The sequence below is a fragment of the Dryobates pubescens genome, chromosome 9, assembly GCF_014839835.1.
Source record: "Dryobates pubescens isolate bDryPub1 chromosome 9, bDryPub1.pri, whole genome shotgun sequence".
In the NCBI taxonomy this organism is placed as follows: Eukaryota; Metazoa; Chordata; class Aves; order Piciformes; family Picidae; genus Dryobates; species Dryobates pubescens.
In genome coordinates, this window is record NC_071620.1 from 32114780 (window position 1) to 32136435 (window position 21656).

The 21656-nt window shown below is 46.5% G+C and overlaps 1 protein-coding gene across 1 annotated transcript in view; it reads right to left on the reverse strand.

Moving 5' to 3' along the window:
* The window catches only part of E2F3 (E2F transcription factor 3), a 45160-nt gene extending 25046 nt beyond the window's left edge, over nucleotides 1-20114 (reverse strand). Inside the window, exon 1 of the mRNA XM_054164338.1 lies at nucleotides 20053-20114. Coding sequence (XP_054020313.1) covers nucleotides 20053-20067 — 15 coding nt within the window. The 5' untranslated portion in view covers nucleotides 20068-20114. The remainder of the gene's footprint in view (nucleotides 1-20052) is intronic.
* Nucleotides 20115-21656: the final 1542 nt, after the last annotated feature.

The following is a 21656-nucleotide window of genomic DNA, read 5'->3' on the forward strand; positions in this document are numbered from 1 at the left end:
CATGAAGAAGGCTGGAGACAGACTGTTTACAAAGGCCTGTAGTGATAAGACGAGGGGCAATGGTTCAATTAGAGAAAAGCAGATTCAGACTGGATGTTAGGAACAAGTTCTTTACCATGAGGGTGGTGGAATACTGGAACAGGTTGCCCAGGGAGGTAGTCAGGGCCCCACTCCTGGAGGGAATCAAGGTAAGGCTCAACAAGGCTCTGAGCAACCTCATCTAGTAGAGAATGTCTCTGCTCACCATAGGGGGTTGGATAAGATGCGCTTTGGAGGTACCTTCCAACCCAAACCCTTCTGTGATTCTATACAATACAGACAAATAGAGTTCACCTAGTTGTCATGCCATTAGTAGCATTAACCTACCTTGGAGCCAAGGATAGGAAAAGATTGTTATTCAGTTTTAGAATTTGTTATGGGAAAGTTAAACAAGCAAGCACCTGTCAGGGGAGACCACAAACACAATTGCTCCCACCAAAAAGCAGGCAGAAGGACTTGCTGACCTCAAAGCTGTTCAGAGCCAAAATTACAGAGCATAACTCTTCAGGGCAATTAGAGAGTAAAACATTCATTCTTTCAAAACTTGAAGGCATCAACTCATAACTATTTCCACCTCAGGAACAAAACAAAAAAAAAAGTCTCATTTCCACTTTGTGTTGTTTCAGCGTTCACTATTAAGTTCTCAATGTGTTCAAGTGCAACAATAAACCCTTTAGCACCAGAATCAGGTGGGAAAGGACCTCTGGAGACCATCTTGTTTACTTTCACTGCTCAAAGTAGGGGCAACTAGAGCAGAATGCTCAGGGCTTTGTCCACTTGGGTTTTAATATCCCCAGTGAAGGGGACTCCACAACCTAAGGGATGACTTCCAATGTCTGATCATCTTTGCAGTAAGACATCATGTTTACATGGAATTGCTTGCTTTTCAATTTGAACCCACTGCCTTTTGTCCTGTTCCCGGCCACCACTGAGAAGAGCCTGGCTCCACCACTTTCACTCTCTCCCATCCAGTATTTAGGCACACATCTTCTCTCCTCCAGGCTCAGTCATAGCTCTCTCCGCCTCTCCTTGCAGATCTGTGGCCTTAATCTTCATGGCACTTCAGTGGACCTAATCGGTCTGTCTCTCTCCTACTAGGGAGCCCAGAACTTGGCCCAGTGTGTCCAACAACTCCCACTAGGGCTGAGAAGAGAAGGATCATCTCCTGCGATCTGTTGGTAACACACTGCCTAATGCAGCCTGGTAGGTCACTGATAGTCTTTGCCATAAGGGTGCATTGCTGGTCCACCAGGACTTTTTTTCCTGTAGAGCTGCTTTCCAGTAGGTTTGCCCCAGCCCATACTGGTGCCTGGAGTTACTCCTTCCTCCAGACAGCTGAACTTCATGAGGTTCCGGTCTCTAGGCAGCCTTTTCCACTGCTCTACCACCCTCAAAGTAAAGAAATTCCTCCTCATGTTTAGCCAGAACATTCTATGTTCATGTTTGTGCCCATGACATCTTGTTCCAGTGGATAGCAGTGCAACCATCAGCTAGATCAACCACCCCTCCCAATTTTTTATCTTGCATATCAGTCAAGTCATCCTTTAATATTCATTCCGCAAGCAAAATACTGATTAAGTTGCACTGTAGGACATTTCCTTCAGACCTCAAAGAATTTTTGCTGTCATATTTAGCAACATCATCTATATTCAACATTTTCTCCCTACAAGTCCTAGCCCAGAATTGTGTCTGTTATTTGAAGTAGCAGCTGCACCAAAACTGTTCAATGAGGCAAAATTATCCCCTCTCCCGTTCCTTTTTTTGTACATGCCAGGATGCAAGCCTCAGTGCTATTGCTCCTCGGCATTGCACTGGAAGCTGGTGTGCATTTGCTTGTCCACTACAGACCTCTGAAGTGCTGCTTTCCAGGATACAGTCCCTCTTTCATAAGGCATAGCTTGCATTCCCTGTTCTCTGGCATACAACTTTGCCTTTGGCTGTGTTAAAGACGCTGTGTTAGAATGTGCCTTCAGAGCAAGTTGTGAGAGCTCCATTATCATTTACTATTCTGCTAGCAATTACTATCAGTAACAGTTTGTGTGTTTACTTCTGGGACAATGATGAAAGCACTCCACAGTATTTGGACTAGTGCAAATATTCACCAGAATCAGAAGAACCCTTTTCCTGTCACTTAGCTGATTTTTAACTCTAGGCCATACTGACAGTCACTTTTTTTAAATCAAAATGGTTTAGAAAAGTAAATGCATTTTCCATTGGCCTCATTTGCATGTCAGAGAGATAAAAGAATGGTGAAGGTGGGAAGAGCTGGCTGTTGGATACTGCTGGTAAACACCACAGGCACTTTTTACTGTGCTGTCCATACAGAAGTCTATAATTGCACACTACTTAAAGCCCTGCAGAAAGGGTTATAGAATCAAGGAGTGGTCTGGGTTGGAAGGGACCTCCAAAGGTCATTTAGTCCAACCCACTCTGCAGTAAGACCTCTGAAGCTGCATCATGCTGCCCACACTCCTGTGGAGCCTCACTTTGACTATCTCCAGGGACACGGCCCCAATCAACCTTCCTGGGCAACCTATTCCAGTGTTCCACTACCCTCACGGTAAAGAATCTATTCCTAACCTCCAATCTCAATCTGCTCTTCTCTAGTTTGAAGCTATTGCCCCTCATCCTATCACTTCAGACCTTTGTAAAGTCTCTCTCCACCCTTCTCAGAGGCCCCTTTCAGGTACTGAGAGGTTGCTATTAGGTCTCCCCCCAGCCTCTTTCCCAGTTCCCTCAGCCTGTCTTTGCAGCAGGTGCTCCAACGCCCTAATAATTTTTGTGGCACTCCCCTGGACCCATTCCATCAGGTCCATTCCCTTCCTGTGTTGAGGGCTCCAAAGCTGGATGCAGTATTCCAGGTGAGGTCTCACCAGAGCAAAGTGGCAGAATCACCTCTCTCGATCTGCTGGCAACACATCTTCTGATGCAGCCCAGGATGAGAGTGGCCTTCTGGGTTGCAAGTTCACACTGCCTGCTCATGTCCAGCTTCTCGTCCATCAGCACCCACAAGTCTTTTTCCACAGGGCTGCTTTCTATCCCATCATCCCCTAGCCTGTATTGATAGTGAGGATTGTTCTGGCTCACATGCAGAACCCTGCACTTGCTCTAGTTGAACCTCATGAAGTTCACCTGGGCCCAAGTTTTAGGGAAATTTTAGGGATGCCAGAAAGAGACTGTAGGAGCAAAATAGAAGCAGAGAGGCAAGAGAAACACCACCTAGGGTGAAAGCAGAAATTCATGTCCCTATTCTTAAGTTTTATTTTCCATTCACTGCAACCTAAAGTTCATAGAAAGCCCATCTGACTGCTTGCACTGCTGCTGCCTTCCCCTTCATTGCCTGATACCTGCCTTGCAGAATTATCTCCTCAGTTCAGGCTCATGAGTCCTTTAAGTGTGCCTCCTTCACAAAAACTGTAGTTTCTTCACTTATGACCAGTACACATTGATCCTTTTCATTTTCAAATGTAGTCCCACTTATGAGTCATCTCTCCCTCCTCTCACAAACAGTTTTCAGTCTCTCTTCATCCTTTTTCTCTTGTTTTAGCAAAAGTTGTGTAGGTAGGGCAAACTAAAATAGCAAGTTTCACAACTGGACATGAGGCATCCTTAAATTTAGATCAAATAAGCCCTTCCAAAGTACATGGGATCTTTCCATCCAGGCAGATTTGTAAAAGCTACATATAATTATGGAAGGAATAGGGTCAAAAATAGCCTGTGTATGATGGCCTTTCTCAACAGTATACGAATAGGGAGGACAGCCTTATTTGCTCAGCAACAGGAGGAAGGGTAAGGCAACTCAGGGCAGCCATGGGAAGCTTTCAACAGTCTTTAGGTTTTCTATATTGCCAAGAAGCCTAGAATGTAGCAGATTTAAAAAATAAAAGAGAATCATTTTCTACTCTGTTTTCCCAACCCTAATTCCAAACTATATCAAACTGTAAAGACAAGATTACCAAAGAGACTTCAACTACATTTTATTATCTGATATTGCACGTTCTTAACCAAGGTAAAACAAAATTACTTTGAAGACAGCCTTGGAAGAAAGCCTGCTTTGCCAGTCACTGGTTTGTCTTGGAAGTATAAAACTCACAAAACCCAAGAACTTGTCATCTTGCCTTGACATCCATAGCTTCTACCCTTTCAATAGACGCCTGTTGAAGATAGCAGCAAGAGTCGTCTTACTCCTGACTTCCCGCCCACACTTTGCACTGGCAAGAAGCCCTCACACATTCTACACTAAATTGGAACAAGTTCTGCAGCATGGCCCTGCGCTTTCCATGGCACACTGGAAATTTCATGTCTGCTTCAGGTAAATACATTTTATTGAATTAAATACAAGAAAGTAAATATGGCAGAGCTACAGCGTTCCATGTGTAAAACACTGAATTCCAAAATAAATAGGAGCGCTACACGGCTTTCACGCCTCACTATCCTGCAAACATTTCAATGCACAATTGTGCTAAAGAAAGTATCAGGAGAAAGATGAAAATTTTGGCAGCTGTTGCAGGGAGAGTTGAAGCTTCTGGCAGGGGTCAGCATGTGGAAGGATTGAGAGATAAACACATCTGAAGTTTTCTGCTGAAGTAATCAATAATGAGACAGTTATGTTCAAAGTTAGGCAACAGATTAAAGTGGCAACCCTTACTTTACAGCCCTGTTAAGTTACAAGCTGTCCCCAGAGTTAGTATTGCACTGATGAGTTTGTATGCATAGATTACACTACAGCCACAAATGACATGCCCTCTTTTTAGCCAAACCTGAAAGTCAGCTTTGTGTTTTGGTCACAAGGGCCAAATTCTTTGTTGGCACAGAATAAGCAGAGCCCTGGGCACTCTTGCCACCAAGCAGGCCAGCTTCACCTCTTCCACTTGAGCAGAAGAAAGGAGACTTTGCTATGAGTGCAGACACAAAACTCAACCTCTCTTGATGTACTTTCCATATGAATAACATTCCCTAGCACTCATCTGACCAGAAGTTCTAGAAGTGTTCCCATGTTCATAACACACGCAAGACAAGCCACTCAGCTGCAGCTATTGACAGTAAAAGTCATCCCACTTGCTCTCTCCAGGAATTCTGTGACCTCTCGTGCAAGACCACAATGCCTTTACTTTCACCTTTTAAAACCAGTCACCTTAAAGCCCTGCTCAAAGCAACCCTACCTGTCAAAGCGGCACAGCCAGTCTTTCCTCAGGAGGCATTTCCTGATAGTGATGATTTCAGAGAAAGCCTGCAATATTATAAGCTCTACATACGTAACTTCTAGGCACAAATTACGTTTAAATCTTCACCTACTTCAACACCAGCTGTAATTAAATTACATGTAGCCTGGGAGCTGCAGTCAGGGACTGACAGACAAGCGTAGTAGGCATAGTGCGCACACAGCCCTGAGAAAGCGCAGATTCTTACTTTGAGTGACTTGATAACATTTTCAGCCATGTTTTCTCCTCCACGTCTCATATAATCCCTAAACTGCCCCAAGCCTTTAAAAGCTGAAAGCTGGAGATGAGGAGAGTATGCACGTTCCCTTCAGCCCTTGGGCACCGCCAGCAAGGCGCTAGCAGCTGCACGCACTCAGTAACCTAAGCAGTAAGTAAAGGCACAAAAGCTGCCTATTTCTTTACAGAGCCATCTGTTGGGGTTTCGTTATGCGCAACTCCTCCCGCTTCTAGGAGAGGCTGAAGTCACAGGCAGGCAGTGAGGCCCTGGCTCTGCCACCACACCAAGCGAGGTGTCCCACACGTGAGGCCAGTGCGCAGCCACCATTGGCAGCTAAGCGTGGACCTCAGCACCCCACTGCCAGGGGGACAGCCCCCATCGTCCGCCTCCCCCGCAGCCATGCTGCCAGCCAGGCCAGGCAGCTCACTGGGTTGAAAACTAATCGCTTGTCCAGTGTTAGCTTTCAGCTGGAGCAGATCCCTGGGCTGTTGGAGCACAAGGCAGTACAAGGGCGGGCAGGGAAGCAGTGGGACCGTGGGAGCAGAGAGAGAGGGCAGCACAACCCTGTTCATGGAGGCATGGACTTGGATCACTGTAAGCTGACAGTGAAACCACATCACCAAAGTGTCTCCCAGACAGCTCCAGGAAATTCCCTGTCACAGAAAACACTCCTAGTGGCACAGACCCAATCTCCAATTCAACCTTTCCTTCCTAGCCCAGCAGGTAATTAATATTACCCTGATTATGAAAGGATTACATGTCATTTCTGAGAACATGCAGAGAGGAAGCAGGAGGACATTTCCAAGAAAAACAGACATTCCAGTGCTGTTGAGCCAAACAGATCTAAAATCTGACAGATCTAGAATCAAACAGATCTGACTAGAAGCTGCTGAGTAACCTAGGGCTCTGTAGCTTGGAAAAGGGAAGACCAAGAGGGGATCTTATCAATGCATACAAATATCTAAAGGGTGAAGGTCAAGAGGATGGGACCAGCACTTTTTAGTGGTAACGGCCAGTGACAGGACAAAGGGCACTGGGTACAAATTAGAACACAGGACAGGAGGTTTTACTTGAACTTAAGGAAATACTTTTTTCCTGCGAGAGTGATGGAGCACTGGAACAAGCTGCCCAGAGAGGTTATGGAGTCTCCATCTCTGGAAACTTAGAAAACCCACTTGGACACATTCTTGTGCAGCCTGATCTAAACAAAGCTGCTTTAGGAGCAGGGTTGGACTAGATGATCTCTAGAGGTCCCTTTTAATTCCTACCATTTTGTGATTCTGTGTTAGTCTGGAGCATGATGGTGAGGAGCAATGGGAAAGCCTTTGTCCCTCACTCACCTACTGCAAATACCCATTAACAACAGTTTTGCTTTGTCTTGAAGCCCCCACATGACACGAGTCCACCAGAAGGATCTTGATATGGTATTTAATCCTATTCTACATGGTATTGTCTTCAGAAATACAGTTTAATAATAATGTGAGACTATTGAATTCAGTATTCCGAAAGCAAGTTGTGTTATATATACACCCCAAAAGAGTATGTTCAAAGTGTAACAAAGGAAGAAGCTGGAACCATGAATCAGTAATATTGTCAACTCTCTTTTCATGGCCAGAGCTGCATCCATTGGATGCACTACAGAAAACAAAGACAACAAAGCTAATCAAATACTACCACCTTTCTTCCTCTCCGTTACTGCCTCTCCTAAGACTGACCACATTTGTGGTTAAATGCAGGGAGTCAAACTTCCTATAAGCAGTGTTGTTTCGGCTCCAGATTTCCACTGTGGTTCAGCCATATCACAGCTCTGGAAAGGCATTCTGGTGTACAGTCAAACTGCTGCCTTAGTGTAAGATGAAAAAATTCACTATTGCCAATGTGAAAGGTTCTTACCCAAATCACCTTGCTGGCCTGACTTCTTGAACATCTTAGCACTGAACTCTAAAATACTTCCTAAAAATCATTTTGTTGAAATCAGTAGTCTGGATAAAAACACTTTGTGAAGGGACTGACATGCTTTCACCATGACAGGAGAAACAAGTAGCCAGTTCATCCAGAGAAGCAGAAACACAGCTCCTCAGGATTCCCAGGGCACACATCATCGTGAGCACCAAAAGCTGCATATGTACACATCCTGTCTTTTTGTCTCTGTAATCCAAAGCCTTCATCAGTTATTTCTCAATCTGAAGTTCACATCACTGAGACTGATAGCATCATCTCAGCTGTAGCCCAGATTGTAGATGCAGTTGGCTGATCCACTGATGAGCAGTTTGTCCCCTCAAAGTCTAGGTCTGAAGCAAACAGTTTCCACAAACTCACAGGTACTGCAAGCACCTGCTGGTAAGTGTAGCTCCTCAAAACAAAAGAAGCCCTTAAGATTGGGGGTTTTTTAAAATAAATACATAAAAATCAGCTCACTGTAAAATTGATAGAGTGAAGTATGATGGAGTTTGGACCCTTTTACTGAGAGGGGGGCAGAAATCAAATCAGGATAACTTAATCATGTTAGGCAGTCAGAGTAGACCTAAAAAATTCTGAGTTTCAACTCTGCCTCTGAAAGCAGTAAGAAGTAAAAGCTAGTTCTCCACTCTATGCAGTCACACACAAGAAAGCAATTAAGTCATGGCTCCGATCAATGTGACTATCCAAAAAATTCCAGTCTTACACGTCAGGTGCAGATGCATGAACAGGTGGACCTGTAGTGACACATCCACAGAGATCTCACCCACAAAAGTGTGCCACTGCAACAATTCTGACCTGCAAGCCCGCCTCAGACCAAGCTAATACCACTAAGTACACTCCTGACTTTTCCTCAGAGAAGACTGTGTACCTTCCCACACTCTTAATTCAAGATACTCTTAATAAAAGGTTCTAGCTGGGAAAAATAACCGCACCTGATCTATGCCAGGGCTCACACCCATGCAGACATGGAGGGCACTCTCATATAAGCTAGAACAGCAGAGGACAAAAAGCATTGTCTCTGACACTTAGGGAGAGGAGGAACACTTGCACAAAGGTATTCAGAAGGAAGAATACAGTTTTGTGTGATTTGCACATTGACCACAAGGCCCAAGGCTGAAACTAGACAAAGTATCTGACACCAGCTTTTCAGAAGGAAAGCAAATCTTCCAGGACCACTGAAGCTGCTAGCAGGCAGGCTATCTCTAATCTTCTAGTCATGCCATACTTGAATGATAAGTGAAAGAGCCAGAGCTGCCCTGGTGAGCAAAGTACGCTTGCTAGGATCATTACATTGCCTCTCCTCTGTCATTGCATTACCATGCAAAGTTCAAGTAGTTTAAAACTGTTCCAGAATTGTTGGTTTTCTCCATTTCCACAAGGCATCACCATCAAACAAGTCAATAGGCAAGCTCAAGTAGCTGATATTTTTAGCTAGATATGCCACAGCATCTCACAGATGCCTAGAGCTAAAGCTCTTATGGAGCTTCCTCCCTTTCAACTGCCAGTCAAGCAGTGTTTGGGGGCTGCTCTTCACAGGCTGAGGCAACCAAGTGCTTCAAATGGATGGGAAAACCACACTTCAAATGAAGTACTAGCAACAGATATAAGGCCTGTCTCATACAACTAGTGCTGCTTCCCTGCCTTGGAGGAAGTAAGAAAATGTGTTCCAAATGGCACTGAGGCCATCAAAAGAGCTAAAAGGTAAGTGAAGAAAACAAAAAAAATAGACACATCTGAAGGGGAAAATGAAAAGGCTGAAGTCCCCTTCCTTTCTTATTGAACATGGAATGATGCAGTAACTCCTGATACACTTTGAGACAGAAATACCTGATTTTGGCCTTAACAAGAGAGTCTATCTTAGCCTCTGCATTGCAGATTAAAACAATCACATTTTTGCTTGCTCTGACTTATAGCTAAATTGATTATTCTCCAGGAGCGGGAAGGAGGGAAAAAGGAGAGAGATGGTAATTGCCCTTAGAAAATTCCTTAAGGTGAAAGAAGTGAATGCATCTTACTTTTCCTAGCAACCCTCTTTCCTAATTCTGAAGCAAATAAATCGCCCTAAGGATAGTATCATGAACATATGGCTTCCTCTGAATAAGGGGAATTTGCCTGCCTACAAGCTTGCTTTTCTTTTCTCTCTTTTATTTAATTAAATATGTCAGTCTCTGGAATCCCCTAGACATTCCCTTTCACAGCAAAGTGGGTTCCTGCCCCTTCTCTCCCTCCCTTTCCCCCCCTCCCAAAAAGAACCCAACAAAAACCACCATAAAAAAATGCTTTAGTATTAACTTCTTTCTGTCTACAGAAGGCTGTACCTAAGTTTGATATCTAGCCAACAGCACGCAACCTGTTCACTACTGTTGCATTCACTTCCCACGTATTTAGCAAAAACATGATGTTACCAAGAGGAGAAAAAGGAAGGACTTCAGCACCCCAAGGCCAGCTGCAACACGAAGAGCATGTATAGACAATGGGTCACAAGCAAAGAAAATAAGAGGCATCCAAACAATCTCGCACCTTTCTTTACCACCCTCTGGTAAAGGCCTGCAAAGCAAATGGCTCCCAGTACAGCAAATCATGGGTTGTGTTTTTATTTTACCATTTCCTTTTCCATCCACAAGTGTTGCATGGACTGGACCATGAATTCTCCCTGACATTCAAAGTCATCCAGAATGACTTTCTGCAGAGCAGCTGAAGCAGAGAACCCCTAGATCTGGAAAAGCCTTCCTGCAGGCATCTCGCAGTGCCAAAAACCTTCCTGCAGGCTTTCAATTGCAAAAGTGGTTTTTGTGAGAGCCCTGAGAAGGCAGAAAATACCCCTGAAAAATACCCCTCAAAGTTCCTCACACCCTTGCCTGCAATCCAACAAAGCAGCTGGTGGCAGCATGCAGAAGCCTATCAAAGAAAAGTGTGGTAACAGGAATGAAAGGGTAGTAATGATACCAAAAGGCAATGGCCTGTTTTTTTTTTTTTTGCAAACAAAAACAAGCAACAAAAATGTTACTAGCAGTTGCAATCAGAAAGAAATTGAAGTGATGTTATAGAAAGAAGCTTGAATCAAAGTCATACCAAAAGCCACCTGAATTTGTCTCTGACGACCATACACAACTTGCCATGTTCATTTATGTCATCTTCACGGCATCAGTTTTTGAGGGAATTATTCTCAGCTCAGCATGACAGAACAGTAATACCAATGGGCATGCAGAACACTAGCATGTTATAAATAAAATGCTAATTTGAGGTGAGGAGAAAAAAAAAAAATCATCAAGGCAGCGCTAATGATTAAGAACTATAGAAAGAAAATGAGCAACTTGCTTATGCTGTCAGGACAGTGTCTTTCACAAAAAGAGGTGGATTTTTTTTTACCCCTAGTTCCTGAGGGAAAAGAAGAAAAAAAAAACAAAAACAAACAGTGAAATACCAACTGTTGAGACAAAAGAGCCAGTGAAAATGCTATTATAATTTATAAAGCCCTTCCTGTCCCCACCTCAAGTATTGAGCTGTCTTTTCCATCAGCTCCAGAGTTTTGTGCTTAATAGGAGCAGTGGAGTTGGGAAGTTTCAGCTTCTCCTCAACCCAACTCACGGTTTTATGTAACCCCCAAGAGTTAGGCTACAGATACCACGCAGCCAAAAGCAAACAGGGGGAAAAAAAAAAGAAAAGAGACAAGGTGCGGAACTATTATACAGCAATTTAGATCTGGGTTATTATTTGGAGCCACTTGATAAAAGCCTTACCATGAAAAGGAGAACTTTATTCTGCTGAGCTGACGACCAGGATTATTCGTGCTCGCGATAGCCCCGATCAACACCCTCCGTCTGCCCCACGCAGGGTTCCCTTCCCACCCAGTCCCCCGTCTGCGCGGACAGATAACGCCCCACTGCAGCACAGCTGCCACCACGGGTATTATTTCTGTACCACTCCAGCATTGTCACTCTTTACCAGCGCACCACTTACTAAGCATTATTATAAAAATTTCTCCAAATATCTATGCTCAGCACTAGCTGGGATAATGGCCTCATTGCAATAGCCTTGATAAAAGCTCCAACAAGACAGCTTTCAGATATCGCCACACAAAAGCCTTCTGTGAGAGCTGTAACCAACATCAATTCCCGCTACGCGAAGACATTAGACAAAGTGTGAACTAGCTTACTGCACGGGGACAAAAAACCGACTGTCAATGTGTGGGACCAACGCTGTCTGAAAACACAACGCTGGCAAGGCAGAATAACACCAGCATATATACATGGTAATTGCCATTTAATTCCAGAGTTCACAGCACAAGAAAAGAAGTACTGAAGGCGCTATTAGGTTACTAACATCACTCAAGACATTATAATTCCATATCATTCCATTGCTAGCACCTCTGGTTAGAAAAACTACTTTTAAAATCAGAAGTTTAAAAAAAAAAAGTACAAGTAGGGGGTGAGGGAATGCCCAGTTTCCATCACAGAAGCAGTCAGAGAACTCAGCAAACCCTTCTAACCTGCTCCTTAAAACACTTATTTGCCAGCACACAGTGGACAACCCAACAGAGACAAATGGCCAGTCCACCTGTAGAAGGAGAGCAAAACTTTCTATATCTCCTTTTCTATGTTTTACATACTTATGTATTTACAGGGTGGTAGCAGAAAGTCAGAAGCCTACTGTCAACATAAATGGACTGTACCAACATAAATGCCAAGCGGTTACATTTCTACTTCCAGATCTCAAATTTGCCAAATTACTCCTCTTAAATGGGAATCTATGTAGAAAGGATGCAAGCAGGTCTCATTTTCCCAACAGGCAAGGCAAATTTGAAAACTAAGTTCTACAGAAAGCATAGTACACTCACCCTACAGAGAAATGCTTCTCTCTAAAATTCCATCTGTACCTTAAGATGTGTAAAAATCATAAAATCCTACAGTTGCACATTCAGTAACTTGCAGAAAAAAGTTGCATGTTACTGCACTCCAATTTTGGCAAGACTTTGTAATATTGATTCTACCTATTAATTAAGACAGTCATTTTTAGGGAAAACTAATAGTGTCTCAGTAAGTTAACATAATATACAAGAGCTTGACTCTCATGCTGCATGGTGACAGCCACCATCAAGACCTAAACCAGAGACTTCTAATGTCACCTTAATTAACAAGGAAGGAAGTTTGCCAATGCGTTTCTCCCCCCCTGCCCACACTAAGTTATGCAATAGGCAACAACCTTTGAACCAACAGCTGTACAACAACCAAAAAAAAGAAATCCCCCACAAAAAATCCCCAACAGAGTAGCATTGTAAAGAGAAAGTCTTTCAAGAAGTTCATTAATGAAAATTACTTCTAGAATCTATGCATACATTAAGCAACATGCACATACCACAATTTGGAGCAGGATTGTTGGAGCTGAAGCAGCCAAGGCTAAGCAGATGACTCTTGTTATCTAGTTTCCCAGTACAATTCATTTTTACCAAAATGAGTTGTTTAGATATTTTCAACAAGTTTTCATGTTTCTTTGCAAAACAACCAGTGACTTGCAATGTCTGTGATGTGACTACAAAAGTTCATTGTGAAGACAAAAATGTAAGCCAAAATAATAGCAGTCTCCGCTTTTAACAGTGGCTTGCTCATGTACATCAAGATATCAAAGACCCAACATCTTCAGTACTGCAACTGAAGCACCCTAGGGAAGCACCCTAAAAAGCAGCTCCTAGATCCTTGAATTAGGGCACCTGAAAATGCCATCAGCCTTAAGAAGTGGTCACTTCTGGGCCTAGATGTGGCAACATACCAGTGGATGAAGTGACTGAAGTAAAAGCAGGTGAGTAAATTAAGTCTCCTACTTAAAGTGACAAAACAGGACACAAGTTTTACTCTACTGTCAATTATTGACATCCTCATGGAAAAACCAAAAGCCACACTTGTCCCTCTAACTCAGCAGTCCCAGAAAAGACACTGATCCGATTCCAAAAAGGTGATCTTCAATGCTCCACCCCTTCTTCCTAGCTTGATCCCAGACAAAAGACAGTCAGCACAAAAGCCTGAGAGCTGCAGGGAATGCACGTGCAGCTCTAAGTGTGTTAGTTTTCACACTGTAACAGGTCAACAACTGTTCACACTTCTTGAACTATCCCCAGTTCAAGAAAGAGAGAACTGCTAGAGAGAATCCAATGGAGAGCCATAAGGATCATTAGGGGATTCAAGCTCATCCCCTATGAAGAGAGACTGAGATTCCTGGGGCTGTTTAGTCTTGAGAAGACTGAGAGAGGATCTCATCAATGTCAATAAATATCTGAGGGGTGGGTGTCAAGTGGATGGGGCCAAGCTCTTTTTGGTGGTACACAGTAATAAGACAAGAAACAACAGGTTCAAACTTGAACACAGAAGATTTCACCTCAACATGAGGAGAAACTTCTTTACAGTGAGGGCGATGGCGCACTGGAACAAGCTGCCATGGGGTGTTGTGGAGTCTCCTCCTCTGGAGACTTCAAAACCAACCTGGATGCATTCCTGTGCAGACTACCCTAACTGATCCTGCTATGGCAGGGGGATTGGACCCGATGATCTCTTGAAGTCCCTTCCAACCTCTAATATACCGTGATAAGCAGGACAGAAGACATACAGAACACGCCATTAACCTTAGACAAGTTCAGTTTTCAAATAACCACCAACACATTTGAGATTTATTCATATACACACAAAAGGAAAGCTAAATGCATGAAGTAAAATGCTCCTACCACAGAGAGAGGCCATTTTCAGTACACTCCAGCTTCCTCAACACCTAGTCAAATTCTCATCTTTAGGAGGCTTGCAGACTTGAGACCACAGCTTGAGACCACATGGTGTTAAGAACTCCACAAATGCCACCAGGTCCAGTAACTAACAGCACCCTCCAAGCAGACAGCATAGTGCTTCAAGCAACATTCATGCCAGGCATAGCACTTCCAAGTGTGGTTTTGGACCAACTTACTTGAGGAAAACAGAAGTGAAATAGGTCCCTTTTAAAGATGGGATAAATTGGGTAATTTTGCCAAGTCTGTCTTCAAACAGAACTGAAATTGAAACATAGGCCAAATACTTCAGCAGCAGCACCACCTCAGGCACAGCAGCAGCCCCATCCCAGAGGCACCATCAGTCTCCCTCTCACGACACACCACTGTCCTCAGGCAAATGAAAGGGTTTCTTCTTCCCATAGCAGCAAACACAATTCTGCTCTTGAAAACTAATGCAGGAAGCGATTAACTCTGCCAGCCAAAACAAGAGCCTGAAGGCCATCTTAGTCATTTGTAAGGATGAGAGTTGCCACCATATACACACACTGAGCACTGCCAGCTGTAAATGAGATTTGGAGAGACTGTAAAACCTGGATATTTCGTTACACTGAGAAGAGCTTTCCATCTGCTGAAGCTTCATTCTGGACCGGGCTGGATCTGCATCACCACATCAGTGCAAGAAGCCTATCCTAAGTCATGGTCTCCCTGGCTCCTCCACAAGCCAGGATTTGAGTCTGAACCACTCTCCCGTTCCTCCACAACAGCACCAAGACCAACTCTGCCACCAGAGCCACGGCCATCAGCCACGGCCATCAGCCCAGAACACACCTTCAGAGGCAGTGCTTGAAAGGTGTCCTAATTGCAGCTACTGACAGGAGGGATGGGCTGGATTCCTCTCACACAGCCACCCCAGACCTACTGGCTTGCATAGGACAGGGGCTACAATGAGGAACAGTACTACTTTATCTTCCCTTTTGCAACTTACGCTTTATAATGAGCCATTCTCACAGCAGTCACCTACCCTAACCCTACCCTGGGCCAGGAAAGATCTTGTGAAACAAGCTGGCTCTGAAACAGTCTATGGTTCCTGCTAGGCCTGTGCTGTGGGTCTACTACACCTTAAAAACATCTTTCAATGCTGCCAAGCCCCAAAAGCTTCACAAGTAGCACACACCTGAGTTGTTTTCACACTCATGTGGTTCTTTGATAAAAGGACACCTTTATTTTCACATTAATGGCTTTCATTTCAGGAGAAAATAAGTGATCTAGCACGCTTTACCTTGGAGAGGACAAAGATTATACATTTCTCAACACACTTTATGATATATGAGAAAGTAATTTTCTCCTACAACAATATCTAGGATCACCAAATAATGCTATGGGTAGCAAGTAAAACTACAAGAAAATGGCAGAAAGAAAGAACTTTTAGTTATCTTGTATGGAATTAAAAATCATAGACAGAACATGTTGCTACCTAAGTTCAGAACTACAACTAGATTCAAACAGGTATTAGTGAGGAAAAAAACAAAACACCAAACCACTGGCCATTAGTGATTAGAGAACTCATTGTAACCCCTGACCAAGGCCATGCTCTCTCAAGGCAAGTAGAAGGGCTCTCCTGTGCAAGCCCTCTTCCCGAGTTCCTTCCTCGAACATTTGCCACAGCTATAGTCAGAAAAGTAGTAGAAGTCATCATCTTGCAAAATACAGCTGTTCCCAAATTCAAAGTTTTTTCTTTCGATGCTTACACATCCTCACAATTGAGCACACTGTAAAAATTAACAGAGCAACACCACCATACCTGGGATAAAATGAGGGGAAAGAAAATACTTTTAATTGCTCATTCAGTTGAAGCAGCCTCTGAAGAAGAATAAATTGGCTGTGAAGTAACCTTTGTCAAGCAGGCTGGTGACACAAGGAAAGTACCTTCACGGTGAGAACAGCAAAACCAACTTCTGAAAACTGAGCCTTGGCAAGCTGATTTGAGCTCCGTAACACTGCATGGGAAAGTTCGCTTTCCTTCATCTCATTCATCCCATCTTGGGCCATGTATCCCCAATACCTACCACATGCCAAACCAAATGCTCACTCAAGCACAGAGATGGGGGGAAAGTGTGCTGCCTGGCCAGGGGCACGCTAAAGAAGATGCTAGAGAGGAAACTGAGGTAGAAGCCTGCTCCTGAAAACAGTAAAGGCTTTGACTGGTTCAGCTGTTCATGGAAACTTGCCAGAAGCCCTTATCATTGTGGGGCTTCCATATCTTCAGTAGTTCTGGTGCAGACAGAGCCACAACAGCATAGCTGGACCCTGCATGAGGACAGCAAAGCCACCATCAGCAAGCACAGCAAGCTACCAGCTATTTCTGTACGGTTTTGTTCAGAAGCCTGCTTTCCACTAGATCTTTGCTGGCACAATTCGGGCAATCAGGATTTATACCTCTTTGAACTCTCCTCAGATGGCTGTGCCAAAGGACCATGTGGTACCTCCTTGGGCTCAGAAGCAGTCTGTTGCTGGAAGAGATGTATTTAAACCAAAGAAACTCCCTTAAATGCTATTCAAGGAGCAAAGGCCCTAGACTCATGCTAGCATTCATTCCTACTAACACAAAAACTATCAGGCAAAGAAATTTAAAAAAAAAGGGGGGGGTTGTCTGAAAACACTTCTGTTTTCACACACATTTTCTTCCTGCAAAATAAAGAAAAGCTCCTAGTTAACTACCCACTTCCTTTGAGCAACTTACAGGGTTTTCTCCCATATCTTGAATTCTTGCTCAGTATTTATGGTCTATCTGGCCCGCTCCTTTACCTAACACTTAGGAGAATGATTGTGCCTTACCCCATTTTTCTCCCTTTCCAGCTGTGACTCGCTGGGAAGGAGGGAGGAAGAGGTGCTTTCTAAACCACCAGAAAAATGAGAGGTGCTAAGTATTCAGTTTGGAAATGTAAATCCTCCCGCCCCCTTCTGAAGTATGCCGAACCAGCCTCTCCACAGCTCATGTCATCTAAAGGCCACAGGAGTTCTCTAAAGATATTCTTGTTAAGAGGATTTAGCCCCTTTTAAAAAGGACTTAACATGTGGGTGGTGTCTCCATTTAAGCATTTTCTCATGGCTAAGAAAATGGCCCTCTTCTTAAAGGCTTATCTTTATAACCCAAAGACAGTAAGAAATTCTCCACTATTTGAATTAGAAACATTTTGAGCAGCTTGCTCCTGTAGCAGCCCCATTTTTAAGTGCTGGGATTTGCAAATGGTAGCAACTTTCTCACACCAAGGGAGAAGGCAACACCAGCAAGAATGCTTTTGGGGTGCCTCATCAGACATTGATTTCTCCCACATTTTCATGAGGAACCAAGCCGATTTGCAAGCTCACCATCACCAAAATGGCATGGTGTCATTACCCCTGTGCTCTCTCCCTGGCCACCTCCTTCCCCTGATGGTCACTGCCACTTCCCAGGCCATTAGCTGGTGAATCTGCCTACCCAGCAGGAAATATTTATTTTGATCAGAGTTCCTTTTCCTGGGAAGCCTGAGCTTCCAAAAGAGAAGGATGCAGCAGCAGGCTGGGCCCACCAGGGCAGGGGAGGACACAGGACCACCTGCCCCTTACAGCAGCACTGACTCCACTTCTGAAGGGCCAAGCTTTCCCAGGAGCACAATGATTGTTTTGCAAGAGTTAATTCTTCATTATCGCTTGTGTAAGCTATGGCAGGGGTTCAGATCTGCCCAGTAACACTTTCTCTTAACTCCATAGGAATTGGGAAAAAGCTCCTCAACTTAACAGGGAAGGCAGCCTGAGCCACAGCCTCCCAGAGCTTGGGCTCACCAGGGTACAAAAGCCCAGTTAGCAACCCTTGGCAACATGAGCCCTCACAACAGGCAGTGACATGGCAAGACACCTGCTTGGGAGATGGTGGAGTGTCCAAACTCTCAATATGGGGCTGCAGCCACTCACTGTTATGGACCAGGCCACTTTTCAAAGCCTTTCCAGCACAGTTACACTTACCCAACCATAAAGTACTAACAAATTCCTGGGGAGGGGCACAGCTTAATTGAGCAAAAGAAACTTTTTCATTTGCTAGTAGTCAAACATCTCCCTGAACAGCCTAAACTATACTGCTGTACTGACTCTTTTCCAGTTATACCATAGTTTATATTTGGAAGTGTTGGGTGGGTTGCCAGTGCAGTTACATGTGCAAAACTAGAGTATTTTCATAATCCTAACCAGTGCAGGTGTGCTGGCCAAGTTTTAGACTTATCCCTACAGTCATTTGCATAGCAGGGCCTTGTTTTCAGCTGGGGGTCTCAGGCTCCATGAAATACTTGCAATTCAACAAATTAAGCACCAAACTCATACTGACACTACTCACCTGAGCTTGCTGCCTCAACTACCCAGTGTTTTCTCACTCCTCTCACCAGTTTCCAATACCAGTTTCTCAAAAATGCTGAGCTAGGAACCAACTGAGAAAATATCCTCAAGTCCCAGAACATACTCTGCGAGTTTGGGAGAACACTGGGTGGGAGCCTGAGAACTGTGAAAGGGCTGGATCATCTCCATGCCAAGCAGTTTTCCAAGCAGAAAGTCGAGGTAGAGCACTAGGGCGTTTCAGCCTCACTTCCCAGGAGAGGGATCTGCAGCAAATCAGCACAGCTCCAAGAGGGGCACTCCAATATGAACAGCTGTCAGGGCAGAGAAGCCCTTGTCCCACTGCATGCCATGGACGCCCTATCACCCTGGGAGGGTGCCAGTCCCCATCTGTATATATTGCCAGTCTGACCACTCTCTCCCTTCCCCATCCCACACCTCTCCTCAAGGTAAACATGGGAGCTGAAGGTAATACAACAAACTGACAACTTGTGTGGATACTTCTTTGCAGGCAGAGCCCAAAATTGTCTTCCTGCTTCCAAACCTTTAAGGTGGAAAGAAGCCTTCCTAGGCGGTTACAGCTAGGAGTTACTCCCATTAGTGGAGTGAAAAATATACCAAAAAAAAGCAGCACTACATTCATATTTGAAGGTCTTGTAGCATCCATTAAAGAGAAATCTTATGTCTCTGTCACCAACATCCCTCCCACAAAAAGAGAAAGACTGTGGAATTATTCTCCAGAATCATCCTGTAACATATGCTCCTCTTTGTACTCACCACCACCTTCTAGGAATCAAACGTTCACATAGGACAGCCAAATATTTAGAGTGGCTTCAACCAGCCTGCTTGATACTGAGTACCATTAGGATATACTGAAGACCAGGACCACTGGAAAATGAATTATCTTTTACAGCAAAGATGCTTATCTAAAAAAGTCTTGGATGTGATGAGCCTTGAAACCCATCCCTACCTCAGCAACCAACACCTGCTAAAACCCACAGGAAAGGCAGTTCCTGCCATCCTCTTGGTCCCCAGCTGCACAGAAAACACAAATGCTGATGCTGTTCCTAAGCTCTCGCAAAAGTATCTCAGAAATGCAGCTGCATCTATACCTGGACCATCAGCGACTAGATGCGGGGCGGGGGGTGGGGGAGGGTGTCTAAACCCCTTTTGCCCGGGCAGGGGCGCACTGGGGCAGGAGGGAGTTTAGTGATCCCACCCTGCTAGGTGAGGGTCGTAGACGACGAGGGGGGCTCACCTGCAAACCGAGGTGTGCAGGTTCGCCCCCTCCCCGGCCCCCACGACCCTCCCCCGCTCTCCAATTCGGCAGAGCCCACGAGGGCCAAGCGCGCACCCGAAAATAGCGAGGACAAAGACGGGGGCGTGTGGGGGGGTGGGTGGTAATATTTCCTGGGGGGGGGAGGGGGGCGGAATTTTAAGGGGGTGCGGAAATTCTAAGGGAAGGAGGGGGGTTGCCCGCCGCCGCCCCACGAGTCACTGACCTGCTGCAGGGGCATTTCCAAGAGCGGCGGGGGCCGGGGGCGGCCGGCCGGCGGTCGGGCTGTCCCAGGCCAGAGGGAGGAGGAGGAGGAGGAGGAGGAGGAAGCGGCGTCCCCCTCCCCGCCCGCCCCGGCTCCCAGTCACAGCCGCGGCCTCCGCGCACGTGTGCCAGACGTCACCGGCGGCTCCGAGGGTGAAGCGGAGACACCGGCGGGGCACGGCCCGGCCCGGCCTCCCGTCCCGGGGAAAGCGGGGCCCTTCCCTGCCGCCGTCTTCCTCGCTCTTTGCACCCATGCAGCGGAACGTGGCGGGGGATTTATTTTCCTCCCCCTCCCCCCCCTTTCTTTTTTTTTTTTTTTTCCCTTTTTCTTTTTGCCTTTTAAATAAGCCCCGGCAGCGGATGGGGGGGGGGGGGGGGGGGGGGGGGGGGGAGGGGGAGAGGGGAAGGGAGGGGGGTGTTGGAAGGAGGGAGGAAAGTTTATTGCAACAAAGCGCTGCCTCCGCCTTTCCTGCTCTCACCCCTACCCCCACCCGCGCGCCCCTGGGGCCCGGACAGCGCTTGGGAGAGGGCCTGCCTGGCGTTGATCCCTCGCCGTCCCCTTCACCCTCCCGCGGGGACGGGGGAAAAAAAAAATTACCGGGGGGCGGCCTCCGCCTCCGCCGAGAGCGGGCTGCAGCAGCGCCGTCCTGCCGGCGGGTCCGTGAGGGGTGCAGTACAGCGAACTGCCAGCGGGCTGGCCCGCATCCGCCGCCGGGGCAAAGGCACCGGGAGCCTGGGAAGCGGCGACGGCGGCGGAGGAGGAGACAACACAGGGCGCCCCCGCCGCCGCGCCGGTGCTGCGGATCTGGATGAAGGTGCCGGCGGCAAAACGGGCTGGGAAGCCGGCGGGGGCTGCTCTGGAGTCCGTGGACGGTGCGGGCGGCGGCGCTGCCGGGGCCGACGGCTGGAGTCCCCTTCTCATCCTTCCCTCCGCGTCTGTCCCCGCAGCCGCGTCTCCTCCTCCCCCTGGCCGTCCCTCCCCCCCTCCCCCCCCCGGCCTTCCCAGCTCGTTTCCTCCTCGATGCCGAGGCCCCGCACAAAATACTGGGGGCTGCGGGTGCCGGGGGGGGCCCGGCTGCAGGATGCGGGCCGCCGGGGGGGGACGGAGACGGCGGGGCGGCCAGATGCGGCGGATGGAGCGGGGCCGCTCCCGCTGTGTGGGGCCGGCTGGAAAATGGCTCCAGGAAGCGGCGGCTGCTGACAATGAATGAAGGGAAAGGAGACGGGTTACGCGCCAAGGGCCTCCCGCGAAACTCGGATTTCCCGCCCTCTTTTCAAACTAAATTTGCATGAACCCGCCCCCAGGGTGCGCCCCGCCCGCCTCACCACCTCATTGGCCTTCGCCGACTTCGCCGCCGTCCAACCGGGCACCGCCTCCCCGCCCCTCTCCTTTTCCACTGGCCCGGAGAGGCCACGATTTGCATGTCTCCCGCCGATTGGCTGCGGGGGCGAGGCTGGGGGATTCCCCCTCCGAGGAGCCGGGATCCCGGTTCGCCGGCTCCCTGACAGTGACAGCTGCGCGGCGTCCACCGCAACGTGCTCGCTGGAGGGGCCATCCCGCCCCGC